Raw genomic sequence first — 14,549 nt, forward strand, 5'->3', positions numbered from 1 at the left:
ATCATTTGGTAAAATGTAAATAATGAGAAAAACCACAAATTGCAACCGGAAATGAACAATAAAATACGCCGCTGATAAATTACGCGCGTAAATTTAAATTGATATTATTATAAAAATTACTGAAACTCCTTAATACCAATACGAATCAGTATAATAATCATTTGCGCAACGAACAAAGAGTACTTTAGTACATAAGTAATATAATGAAATACTGGTAAAACATTGTGCTGCCCCGGGGCGTAAAAAGAATAGGGTAGTCCCAGGTCCAAGGGTGTCGTAAGAGGCGACTACGGGCTTTTTGAAAGTGGGAGAGTCACGCTGCTATCTTATGACGTCAGCACAATCGGGCCAGACTCGTCCGGGTTACTTACCACACTCGCACAGAATACCGGCGTGAAGTAGCGGCCTAGTGCCGCTATGTTTCGCATAGGTTAGTATCGAGGACCGGAGGCCATTCCCCGGATCGGTGGCAGATCACAGCCCTGGTTCGATGCGTCAGTTAAAGCAGCATCTGACTGCAAAAAACAGGCGTATCGAACTTGGGTTGCGGCGCTGGGCTCAAAGGATCCGAACTGCAAAGGTCTGAAGAGGAAATATAACCGTGCCTCCAGATTTTTTAAGCGGCAAATCGCCCGTGCGAAATCGAAGCACGTCGTCAAAATTGGCGAGCAGCTTTCCAGTTACCCGACCGGAACACGCAAGTTCTGGTCGTTGTCGAAAGCTGCTCTTGGTAACTTCAACCAGCCGTCCATGCCGCCGTTGCACAAGAGGAATGACACCCTGGCCAGTACGGCAAAAGAGAAAGCCGATCTCCTGTGCTCTTTTTTTTGCCTCCAACTCGACTCTTGACGACAACGGAAAAACACCGCCGAGCATCCCGCGGTGTCAGAGCTCCATGCCTGAAGTACAGTTCCGACAGAAAACTGTTAGGCGAGCTCTGTTTTCGTTGGACGTCAGGAAGTCGAGCGGGCCGGATGGCATTTCTCCAATCGTGCTTAGAACGTGTGCCCCTGAGTTGACGCCGGTGCTAACGCGTTTATTCCGGCACTCTTATTCAAAAGGCGTAGTCCCTGATTAATGGAAGTCAGCCCTTGTCCATCCGATCCCAAAAAAAGGAGACAGTTCGGATCCGGCAAACTACAGGCCTATTGCTATTACCTCCCTACTCTCCAAAATCATGAAGAGCATAATTAACCGCCAGCTCTTGGTATACCTTGAGGGTCACCAGTTGATCAACGACCGGCAGTACGGCTTTCGCCATGGTCGGTCGACTGGCGATCTTCTGGTATACCTAACACATAGATGGGCGACGGCTATTGAAAGCAAGGGGGAAGGCCTGGCAGTTGGTCTGGATATAGCGAAGGCCTTTGATCGTGTATGGCACAAGGCGCTCCTCGCAAAACTTCCATCATTTGGGCTTCCCGAGAGCTTATGCAAGTGGACCTCCAGCTTCCTCACTGGGCGCAGCATACAGGTCGTTATCGACGGTTATTGCTCGAATCCCAAGCCCGTGAACGCTGGAGTGCCCCAAGGCTGTGTGCTATCTCCCACGCTGTTTCTTCTGCATATCAATGATATGTTGGACACCGCCAACATGCATTGCTATGCAGACGACAGCACTGATGATGCCGTATACACGGGCCATGCAGGTCTCTCTCGGGAAAACGTCGACCAGTGCCGGGAGAAACTTGTGTCTTCTATCGAGTCCTCTCTCGAGAAGGTCGCGGAATGGGGTAAGTTGATCCTTGTCCAATTTAACCCTCAAGAACCCTTTAACCTTCAATTTAAGACTCAAGTTTGCGCGTTTTCCACTAAAAAAACCCCATTTGCCGTATCACCGCTCTTTGAGAACACTTCCCTTAAAGCCTCGCCTAGTATCGGAATACTGGGTCTCGAAATCTCGAGCAATTGCCAATTCCGTGGCCATCTGGAGGGCAAAGCCAAACTGGCTTCAAAGAAACTGGGCGTCATAAATAGAGCACGGCAATACTTCAAGCCGGCTCACATTCTAGCGCTCTACAAAGCGCAGGTCTGGCCTCACATGGAGTATTGCTGTCATCTCTGGTCTGGCGCACCCCAGTATTAGCTCGATCCATTTGACCGCGTGCAACGCAGAGCAGCTCGAATTGTCGGGGACCCAGTACTCTGTGAACGGCTGGATCACTTGGCGTTGCGTAGAGACGTCGCTTCATTGTGTGTCTTCTACCGCATTTATCAAGGGGAGTGTTCCGAAGAGCTGTTCAACCTGATTCCTGCCGCCGAATTTCACCTTCGCACGACACGTCACAAGTTACGATATCATCCCCACCATCTGGATGTGTGGCGGTCCTCCACAGTGCGCTTTTCAAGGAGCTTTCTTCCTCGTACCACGAATCTGTGGAATGAGCTTCCTTGTGCGGTGTTCCCGGGACGATACGACATCGGTACCTTCAAGAAAAGCGCGTACACCTTCCTTAAAGGCCGGCAACGCTCTTGTGATTCCTCTGGTGTTGCAGGAGAGTGTGGGCGGCGGTGATCACTTAACATCAGGTGACCCGTACGCGCGTTTGTCCTCCTATTCCATAAAAAAAAAAAACCTTATCTTTATGATACTTTGTTTTTTGTCTTATGTACAAGATGTGTATTATGTCCATAACATTCAAATGTTTATTAAAATTATTTAAAATACATGATTTCTTTTCAAATAAAACTCAAATTATGTATATTATCATTATATTTTCAAATACACAACAAAATAAAACTACGTAATACTATCTAGCTAGTAATCTTAATTATTTAGGTTTAAATTCTCTTATAAATAAAATCAAAAATAAATCAATAATCTGAATTGGTAATATCCACTGGGTTATGAACTGGTGTGCCGTCGCCTAATCTCTTCGCTGTCGCATTTATCATCTCAGGAGTTGCTTCACGGAAGTCATAAGCCCACCCGATACTTCTGAAGAAATTTATGAAGTATGTGCACCAGTTAAAAGGGTCAAAATGCTCAGCCGCTTTGTAATCGAATGGGAACATGTGATGGTAATTGTGCCAGCCCTCACCTAGAGTAACTGTAGCTACGAACCGATTCTCGCTAGGCACAATGTTTCTGAAAGAATTTTAATAAATAAAATAAATTAATTCTTTACTGCCATGGCATATTGTGCTTTATTGCCATAAAATTAAAGGCGATGAAAAAATAGGCAAAAGGAGAAGACTCAACTTCACATGACTGACATGAGATTATGCATTCATGTTTCCATGCAATGCTGTTTTTCAGCCATCCCTTTCTCCCTAAGGTGCTGAGTAGGAATGGATGTATTATGGCTCCCCGATTAACTTCTTAAGCTATGTGTGACACACAAAGAAATTTAAATAAGAAGGTAAGAGATTTATAGAATAGAGAGAAGGTAATAAGTAGTTTGAAATATCAAACCATTTGGTTTTGAATGACATAATTGCATGGCTTAAATTCGTTTACTTCAAACCATAATTAATTTTCTAAAATAGCCTGCCTGTTAGTTTATATATTCGGCTAAGCCGTTTAGCATATAAGCCAGTAAACAAACAGATTAATTTTAGGTTTTAATTTCCAATTTCTAGCGGAACGACTGTATACTATATATTTATGTATACATTAAATTTCTCCGTACGCTTGCAACGCCCCGGATATTGAGAACCTGTACAGCAAATTAACAAATAAAAAAATCTCATAATGAAATAGGTTTTACCTGATTATAAACGAAGAATATGCAATATGTGGACTATTTCACTGTCAATAAAATGATAATTCTGAAGTTTACCGAATGTCAAGCAAACTTGCAAATAATCGCGGGAAACGTTATAATACCGAATAAACCAATCATAAGCAAAATGTATATTTGTAAACATTTTGCATATTCTTGGTGAGGTCTCAGGTATAACTTTATACCAAGTTTACTTGTAGGTCGTTGATCTTTCACTATACTATAATAATTTAAAATGAACTCACTTGTTATACGGCTTATATCCATATGCATGAGCGAGGCTATTGACTGTTAGCTCGCAGTGAAACATTATCAAGAATCGCAGGAAACATTGCCACGCTATGGCACAGCGCCAATTCTCTCCCCACAATAACATCGACATAGTTGTCGGCAACACGAAGCATAACATTAGCTTGAAATATGCAAAGTGCCTGAAAATATACATTCTTAATAATTTAGCGCACGAAATATAAATGATCAACAAGTTCCAAGTAACCTGATTGTAAATAGAATTAGGTACATAATTACATAACATAGAGTTGGAGTTGGAACCCTCAAGGAAAACGCAAACGTGACCTGGTGGCGGACTGTAATTGACGAAGCGAAAGACATCGGAAAGACCTGGAGTGAAATCGGTCCTGAGAGATACTCAGGACCGATCACGATGGAGATACACTGTGTATACCTTCTGCCCCAGCTAGGGGATACAGGAATTAAATGATAAATGAATAATTACACATGTATTACAAGCTTATAATCTTGCTCGAGAAGCCTAGTAATCATACAAAGAAGGTTAGTAATCATTTGAACATTATAGACCAGTGTTGAAGCCTTTGAAAATTATAAAAAGTGAAAAAAAAAATAGAATGAAATCTATTGGAAAAGGAAGAGAATATAACAAAAATATAAAAAAAAATTAAAACAACCGAGTTCTAAAACGCTATTGTAAAACAATAGATATACGAGTAATATACACTAAAAAGTATAAAAATAATTGCGTATTTTTATACAATATAATTCTAGTTACGATTATTGTTATTTTTGGGCTCGACCACATGGGAAGCACCGGCTTTGAAATAAAAAAAGAATTAACAAAATCGGTTCACCCAGTCGAAAGTTTTGAGGTAACAAACATAAAAAAAATACCGACGAATTGAGAACCTCCTCCTTTTTTGAAGTCGGTTAAAAATCAAATCTATTTATAAATGTAAAAAGGATAACTTTTTTCATTATTATTGATTAATTGTATGTTAAAAAAGTGTGAAAACAAAAGTTTGACTTTTTTCCATAGGACTTGCAGTTTTGCCGGAAATCGAGATAAACCATTTTTTATTTTTTAGTTTTACCTTTAAATCCCTCTTTTTCCACTTCCCGACCTCAGATGGCCCGTAATTTATTTTTTCTTTCATTCTTGTTTTATTTTCTTCCAATTCCAATGGGTATTTCCATCCTACTATTATTTTTTTTGGTTTCAAAAATTATCAACCCTGGTTTATGATGTAAAGAGATATAAGTAGTATTCCTTGTCTAATTTTAACTCACTAAGTAACTTGTAATTACTAATTCAATTAAAATTCCTCAGGTGATTTTTGCGATGTTTGTGATACAATAACTGCAAAAGCGCTAGTAGGTATAATTAAAATAAATGGTAGGATATCCTATCGAGTTTGAAAGCCAAAATAAAATAAACCATTATATTCTTTCATTTATTGAATCAATTGTTTATCAGCAAAATGAAATGGAAATGATAACTTTCTTCCACTTACACCCAAGCTGTGGAATGAGTTTCCTTGTGCGGTGTTTCCAGAACGACATGGGTACCTTAAAAAAAGAGTGTACACTTTTCGAAAGAGCGCGCAAAGCTCCTGTGTTTCCTCTGGTGTTGCGCAAGAGAATTTGGGCGGCGGTGATAACTTATGATGAGGTGATTTGTACGATCGTTTGTCCTCTTCTTCTATAAAAAAATGAAGGAGAGAAGTAGATAAAGAGTCGTTTGTTAAGTATCAACTTACTTGTTATAAAACCTGAGAATAGGATCGCCAGTAATATCGCTCATGTCCATTTGTTTCCCTCGAGCCAGGACCTGGTCGTTCTTCTTGAGCATCAGCCATCCGATGTGAGAAAAAAACAGGCCACGATTGGCGTTATGTGGATCGGCCTCCGTATCGCTATACTTGTGATGAACACGATGATCGCGGACCCATTGCAGCAAGGAATTCTGTAAAACATCGTTTTCTCTCTATTTTTCTTAAAAGACTCGGGTGACATTACTATTACCTATACATAGAGGAAAATGAATATTGTAACGAACAAATTCAAGGTTAAGATAATTGTAAATGTAAAGTTATATAATAATATACTTTTGGTAACTGTTACATTGCTTACTAAATCAAATACTAAATATTGTTATTACGATAAAAAATTGTGTATATGTCAGCTCCGACGCATATGACGTCATATATTCTAGTGACGATCCTCTGGTGCCACGCATGTCGTCTACCACTTTTGGTACGTTCTAGTGAAGAAACCTCATTTTTAATGTCCTTTCCTCAACCTTGATCTACCAAATACTGAGTAAAGGTCTCTTCCATTTTAGACTATTTTGTGCTGTCTTGAGTTTGTCGCAAAGATGATTTTTTTTGGCCATATTGGATTTTAAAGTATAAACTTATCTCAAAGTGACTAGTATTGTAACGCAAATAATGCTGGGACAGTTTCTTGCGCCGCTTCTCTCTCAGAGCGCCATTTGTTTCCGAAGCGGCTGTAGTGTTAGAAATGACATCAAAAAGAATTCCAAAGGAATCAATTTTTATAAAATAAATGCCTTTTATATCTTTTTATACCTTATACTTTTACTCAACGCTCGATTTTATTTTCCTTGTCACATTTCCAAACCGGGGGCTATAACTAAAAATCGATTCTTAAAGAGTAAGCTCCAAAAATTAATAACATTTCTAGTGGCGTTCATATTTTATGCATTAACGAATTTTATATTAAAAAAGTGCGTAATAGACTCGCAAATAACGTTGATATATTTTCTTATTTAATTAAATTGTTCACACAGCTGTTACCGCGGGAGCAGCCAATAACGCTCATTAAAATTTGAATGCATAATTCGGCCTTCTTTGGAATAATATCGGAATTTTCTTTAAATCGCAACGTTGTTTTTATATTTATTTACCAAAATTGTGAACTGACCTTGCGTTATGATTTACGCATTAAAAGCTTGTTCTGAATTACTTTAATTTTATTCGTTTCATGAATGTTTTTTATGGCCGATTGGAGAAGTATGGATTCTTTAAAGAATCACATATACTACCAACTATTACATATTCTTTGATACTACTTAGATCTCTAGTATTATACCTATTCTTCTACTACAAGGTGAGGCACCGATTTAGTCACAAAGAAAATGGGATCTCTATTTTAGGTAAAATTTTAGATTCAAATTTTTTTGATGGAATCCATTAAACTTTAGAGACCAAAAGTCTGCGAATGTTGGTATTTAGTTAGTATTTGTAACAACTTGCATTTGCGATTTTCACTACAACGCGTGTTTCACGGCAACACTGGCAAAGCGCCGGCTCATAAAACTGGCAAAAATTAAAATTTTCACATGTTTTGTTGATTCTTGGAGATATGGTAGAAATGTAGCAGCAGGGGGTCATCGAATTAGTGAAATTTAGTTAGTGGTCTAAAAAAGTGTGGGAATCTCTGTAAAAGGCAAAAAAGACATAAATCCATTTATTTTCTCAAAATTCCTTTAGAATTTTTTTGATATTGTCATTTCTAATATACTAGATACTACTACCGCTTCGGAAACAAATGGCGCTCCGAGAGAGAAGAAGCGGCCCATGTTCTCTCCCAGCATTCTTTTTTTGCGCTCTTTTAATGAAATATACAATATTGTACTGTCATTGCTATTGCTATAAAATAATCATAATCTAGTCCCAGGCTGTCGGATCACTATGATATTCAGCTGTGGAGTAATAGGATATACGACGGGGGCATTTTTTAATAATTTAAATTTATTTATAGATAATGCCTGAACAGTGGATGGGAATTTACCCTTAAAGCTATTATGTATCTTATGAAGCCTACTAGAATTAGTTACAAGCAATCACTTATTTCTAGTGTTATAATAATGAAAATTACTATTAAGAGCAAAAGGTGACGATTTTTGTGAAAGTTAGTGTATTAAATTTTCATAAATGTACTGACAGTGAACAGTAATAATATTTATTTCTTAAAATTTTTCTTTGAGAGACTGTCTATAACCAATCTGATATATAGCACGAACAGCTCTTAGATCTTAGTTAGAATCAAAAGTCGAATTCTTCATGTTAATTATATTAGTTTAGATTATTACCTGACCAGCGCTGGCAAAGGCACCAAGGAGAAACAATTTGAGTGGTAGAGTCGCCTTGTAGGACTTGTGTGTCCATAGCCGATGTGCCCCTCCCGTTATTCCGAAACCACTTAGTAAAAACATAAACATGGCTGGAAACAGATTCAAATATTAGCAGTGGAATTAGAAAAAAACACACTTGGGAATTTTAGATAAACAGACATAAACTTTCATTTCAAAAAAACTAATTATATGAAAATAATTTACTCTGTTAATTTAGTGTGAGACAATATTACTTTTAATCACGAACCTATTAGTATTATTTACTTAGTTAAATTATGAGTTTCAGCACTGAAGGAAGATTTCATTATGTTAAGAATACTTATTGTAACAATATTTCCGTTTAATTAGTGCGCGATTAGTGCGTAGCGTGATGTGCTATCCGCAATTGAGTACTTAACTATTCATTATAAAGTTGAGTATTGTTTACTAAATAAATATATCTAAACAGACGGTCACTCAAAAAATCAATACATTGCGGTGGCAGGCCATGCGACTCACCCGTGCTACAATAAGTACTGTTGTTGTTGTACCTACATTAATTTTTTTTTCGTTTGTATTGTACCTATATTATTAAAGTGTGTATTTATAAGTTAGACAAACCTCTGTGGTTTTTGGCCTGTTATTTAATAATAAATTGTAATTCTATTTTTCATAATAAAAAAAAATAGTGAGAGGCTCCTTGGCACAGGATGCCAGCTGGATTACGGGTACCACAACGGCGCCTATTTCTGCCGTGAAGTAATGTGTAAGCATTGTTGTATTTCGGTCTGAAGGGCGCCGTAGCTAGTGAAATTACAGGGCAAATATGTCCCAAGGAGACGAGCGCAAATGTAGTGCCGCTCAGAATGGGTTTTTCAAGAATCCTGAGTGGTACTGCATTGTAATGAACAGGGCGTATCAATTACCATCAGCTGAACGTCGTCTTCGTCTCGTCCCTTATTGTCATAAAAAATATTAATTGTTAAAATATATCTACGTAATCAATTAAATCTTGAGATTTGCACAATTCATAAAAATATATAAGTTGAATATAGTAAAGTTACGTAACGACAAATTCCATTGTGCTAAAATTCAAAGCAATGGAAGAACACTTTTGGCGCGGCGCGGTGGTATTGCATATAATATTGATTGTCTAAACACTGGACCTGAGAGCTTTAACTACGGTTTTAATTCATATTTCACTTATACTGGCTGAAATTTAAAACAGCCGATAAATCATAGGATTGTTCCCCAGACTCGCGTTGCCTTTATATGAAGATATTAAAATTTTATGTTTGTTTATGACTTTGGGAAATGATGAAATTTATGAGTGAAATCCTCATGGCTATTATTATTCGATCCCCTTTTTGGAGTGACTTTTGAAAGATATATTATCGATATAACTCCATACTAACATAAATGTGAAAATTACTCGGCTTATCTGTCACACACAAACTATAAAACTGAGATTGATTAATTTTGTGTAGGTAATCGCAAGGTGCTGCCTTACGGCCGTTCCCGTTCAATTCAATTCAGTCTATCTCTTACTCGAGATAAAACCTTATCTGTACACGCTGTCTGTTAATGGGACGAAGTATAGCTTACCAGCGATAGAAGTTTGTGTATAAATTGCAATTCACGCCTCCCAATATAAGGCGATTAGAAAGATTAGATTATTACCTTTCATAAGCAAATATTTGACTGGCTGACTTTCATTATATTTTTTTTAAATAATATTATATTATAATTTCAAAATAAAATAAAAGAAAAATATATGTGAATTCTTATAATTTTGGCTAATTTAAGCCATTAAACTTAAGATAACATATATAGCAATGCTTTGCATACCAATAACTTATATAAAAGCAACACTAATTACTAATAAGATAATTCACTTTAAATGACTGATTTTACTGACTAACTTTAAATTTCAAGTATTGTAAATATAGTTTTAAGCATTGTTTTATTTTAAATAAGAATATTTCGTTGTATTTTTTTGAATTTTTTGAAGCCTTTTAAAAATAGAAAAATTAAAACTCGATTGAGTATTTCTCTCGGCGGAGTAGATCACCAATTATGGAATAAACCCAATGGTTATGTAGTGGTGACTGACATAATATTTATATACATACCAAATCCAACAGTCTGCCATTTAACTGGTAAGGCGTAATGATAACACCAATAAATGCCGAATAAATGATATAGAATAATAGATATAGCGACCGGCCATTTTATGTCATTTTTGAATCCCAAATTTTTCTCAAATGCACGGAATGTTTCACGAAGTGAAGGCTCCGATTTTTTGGGCACTTCAGTCATTATGGCTCCAAATTCAACTAGTGATTACAATTTTTTGTCCGCGTCCAGATAATTTAAAGTGTTTATTATGTCGCAAGCTATTGTAGTCATTGTAATTAACATCGCCCTATATACATCCACTTTAGGGGACTGTAGGAAAAGTACTTGGAGATTTTCATTTCATTGTTGTTTCTATTTAATGACTTTTTATTCCAAAATGGTTCGACGAAATAAAGCCTTGATCGGCAGCCAGAAACTTGTCGAGCTTCTGTTTATTGTAGATAAAATTTCAAAATGCGCATTTGATGTTAGAAATAATCAACTGCTCGTGATAATGTCAATAAGATATGAGTATTAAGACATTCAAAGGCGTGTGAAGCGTAGTCCGATACGATCATACTGCACCCGTCACTGTGACAGTAAACTTGGAATAAAATCTTATATGCTTGTGTTTAGTTATATAACGATAGAACGAATAAAATACTTTGAACATTACTGCCACGAAATAAGGTGTTACTTTGAATAATGTTATCTGTATGAGTTATGAATACATATACACTATATATACAACGCCACTCGGACATTTTTAATAGGCGATTGGAGGTGTAACGTGGGCTTAAGCACACACCGTTATTTTAATCGGCAGTCATAGGGACTGAATGTTTTTTTCTTATTAAACAATAAAAAAAAATGTGATGTCGTGGTTAAAACTTAACACGGCATCAATTTTACATGATTTCGCTGACAGTGTGTTAACAGCCCGGGTCAATTTGTTTATTTATTTTGTGATACAAATATCTACATTTTTTTTAAATAAGGGACTAGCACTCTTACAAGAGTGTAACGCCGCAGGAGAATACAGCGGCCTAGGAGTTTAGATAACTCCTGAAATGTCTGATGCAGAAGGCAACGGGAAACCATTGCATTATTTTCCCATGAAAGTCGCCATGTCTGTATAAGTAAAGAATAATAAGTGGCCATGCGACCCGCTTAGCAACCGGCGCCGTGCTGTGTCCGAAAAAGAGCGGCTGTTCGCAACGAGTGGCGTCGCATTGTGAAACAGGCCACTAACCTCGACGTGACGACCACGACCACTCTTACAAGAGTGTAACCCCGAAGAAGGAGGGACGAGACGAGCAAGACGTTCAGCTGATGGTAATTGATACGCCCTGCCCATTACACTGCAGTGCCGCTCAGGATTCTTCAGAAAAAACCCCAAAATTTCTCAGCGGCACTACAACTGCGCTCGTCACCTTGAGACATAAGATGCTAAGTCTCATTTGCCCAGTAATTTCACAAGCTACTGCGCCCTTCAGACCGTAACACAGTAATGCTTACACATTACTGTTTGACGGCAGAAATAGGCGCCGATTTATTATTGGTCAGAAACCATCACAAAACGATTTATGAAGTGCCGTCAACCCCGTCAACCCGTCAACCCCGATCACATAGCACTGTGCCCATCATGCTGACACTTTGTCATGGTTCCCATCTAGATATAGCCGCCGTAGAAGAAACTTCCTAAAATAAGTTAGTTAAGTATATTGTTATGGGGCAGTGCGGCCGATATTAATACCATCTTTGTGCTGCAGAAGAGGGCTATTCGCGCGATTAACCTAGGTCCTAAAGAATCATTAAGAGAAAAATTTAAAGAAATAAACATTTTGACTGTTGCTTCTCAATACATTTTTGATAATGTTCTGTATGTTCATAAGCACATTGAATTTTCTAGAAACTGTGACATTCATAATGTTAACACGAGGAACAAACATAAACTTGTTATGTCTACTACTCGGTTAGGTCGAGTTAGTAAGTCTTTTGTTGGGCGATGTATATGCTTCTACAATATGATCCCAGAAAACGTACAAAACAAATGTGTTACGAAATTTAAAAGAATTGTTAAGAAACGTTTGTGTGGGAAAGGTTACTATAGCATAAACAATTTTCTTAATGACACCACGGACTGGGAATAAAGCGAACACCCTCAGGCTCTTTAATTATAAATATTTATTGTACGATATCACATTGTAATCCATATTTTATATTAAAAAAAAGCCCGCTGAGTTTCTTGCGCCCATTCTACTCAGGCAGTCTCTTTTAAATGGGTGGTAGTTTTTGAGGTTCAATAAGTGATTTTAAATCCTATTTTGAATAAAAATATTTGAATTTGTATTTAAGCAATTTCCAATAAGGAACCCGGTCACAGTGAAATACATGAATATTGTAATGAGATTAATTAGTTAATATGTCAGTGTCTACTATAGGTCAGTGTTCCATTGTTTCACAGAACAGACACGCACTTTGGTGTTAATATCTAAATAAAGTTAACACTTAAATAGAACAACTACAAACACACATAATATAATGACTTAGATAAATTATACGTATAGACAGAGCCTCTTGCTGCTAGACATGAAATGACAACAGGTTTATTACTTCAGTGTTCGTGACAAGCTACGTCTTACACTCGCGATTTGTATGTCACTTTGTGTTAGTGTGTGGGCATTGCTCAAAATAGTAGCTAAAAGTCAACCTCAATTTTTTCGACAATTTCACAGCTGTCAGTCTGTCTAGAGTTATAAATTATCTAAGGGTTAATAGCTGCTAGTTTAAGGGCCAGTGGCCTTACTTACTTTTAATGAACTGCATTTTTTTATTAATATTTTACATATATATTACTTTTTAATTAATATTGTAAGTTGTTGTGTTTTTGTGTGAGTGTTTTTTTTTGCTAATAAAGTGTTTTCTATTTCTATTTCATTTTATGTTTGCCTGCATCCTTCACTGCTTCTCTGTTGTTGATATAAAATTATTTTTCGTCAGGATAGAGAATTGTGTATCCAGCAAGTTTTTCGTATACGACTTCGTGAACAAAATAACTTAGCCTGAATGAGAATCATGCTACCTTATAATGCCGAGACCATAAATATTTTGTTGTAGAAAGGTGTTTTTATATTCAGTCGTAAAACACACGTGAGACGCGGCCTTTCCAACGCTCGGTACCTCCGGGTAAAGGTTTATGTACTGTGTAATTGTGTGTTGCCTCAGTTGATAGACGGAACTGGAAACTCAAGTTAAACGTAACGTTAGTAAATATCTTTTATGGTTGAGCTTGACAGTTATTGAAGATTACTATAGGGGGTGAACCGTCAAACGACACCAACAGTGAAATCCAATCGCTAACTGATATCTACAATAACAGAGATGAGATTTGCTTCGCCTTCCTTCGAATGGATGCTCTCAGGTTTTAGGTCCCGAAATTATATCAGTTTGTGAATACTTTAGGCTAGGCTAGAAACAAGAAGATTGCAGCGAAAACGTGCGGTGATGGTATGCTAAGCATTGCCGTGATTCGAAGTGAATTTGAAATTAAAATTAAATTTATAATTGAAAAATTAAATTAGTTGCGGGTAATTATAATTAAAGTAACGGGTGTAATTTTGCATTATGACGTTATATTCAGCTGTTGGTTTAACCTGAAAAGTTTTGAGTGCAATTTCTTAGATTTGCAGTCTAGATGCTGGATTTTGAAGACTTTGAGGATAATACAGAAACGGGTCATCTCTTGAGCTGATCAATCGGCAATCGACGAAGTGCTTGCACAGATCCCTGTCAAAAAAATCGCGGTCTTGGGAGACTTCACGGGCCATAATGCCGAATGGCTTGGGTCCTGCACCACAGACTACGCAGGGCTATCTGTGTATATTTTTATTGCGGCGTATGGTCTGTCCTCCCTGAAGTTTTACCCTTATAATTCTTTATTGGATCTTCTGCTAACTACACATCCCGGTAGTTATCAGATGCACTATTGGGACGTCTGACGATTAAGATTTATAAATAAAACAATCATAGTTCTTTTATTTATGACAATAAGGAAGGAGACGAGCAGGACGTTCAACTGATGGTAATTGATATGCCCGGCCCTGCCCATTACAATACAATGCCGCTCAGGATTCTTGAGAAAACCAAAAACTCAAAATCATAAGATGTTAAGTCTCATTTGCCCAATAAGTTCACTAGCTACGGCGCCCTTCAGACCGAAACAATAATGCATACACATTTACTTCACGGCAGAAGGCGTCGTTGTGGTACCCATAATATAGCCGGCATCCTGTGCAAGGAAGCCTCCCACTGGT

General features: G+C 37.4%; 1 protein-coding gene across 1 annotated transcript; it reads right to left on the minus strand.

The window, feature by feature from the left end:
- Positions 1-2,695: 2,695 nt before the first annotated feature.
- LOC126973174 (acyl-CoA Delta(11) desaturase-like) lies at positions 2,696-10,437 on the minus strand. The gene is made up of 5 exons (XM_050820386.1): positions 10,248-10,437; positions 8,095-8,225; positions 5,738-5,943; positions 3,971-4,156; positions 2,696-3,088 (listed from the first exon to the last, which is right to left on the minus strand). Exons 1-5 carry the CDS (start codon positions 10,432-10,434, stop codon positions 2,815-2,817), a joined length of 984 nt encoding a protein of 327 aa, XP_050676343.1. The 5' UTR covers positions 10,435-10,437; the 3' UTR covers positions 2,696-2,814.
- Between the last annotated feature and the right edge of the window lie 4,112 nt (positions 10,438-14,549).

This window comes from Leptidea sinapis, chromosome 28, assembly GCF_905404315.1.
Source record: "Leptidea sinapis chromosome 28, ilLepSina1.1, whole genome shotgun sequence".
In the NCBI taxonomy this organism is placed as follows: domain Eukaryota; kingdom Metazoa; phylum Arthropoda; class Insecta; order Lepidoptera; family Pieridae; genus Leptidea; species Leptidea sinapis.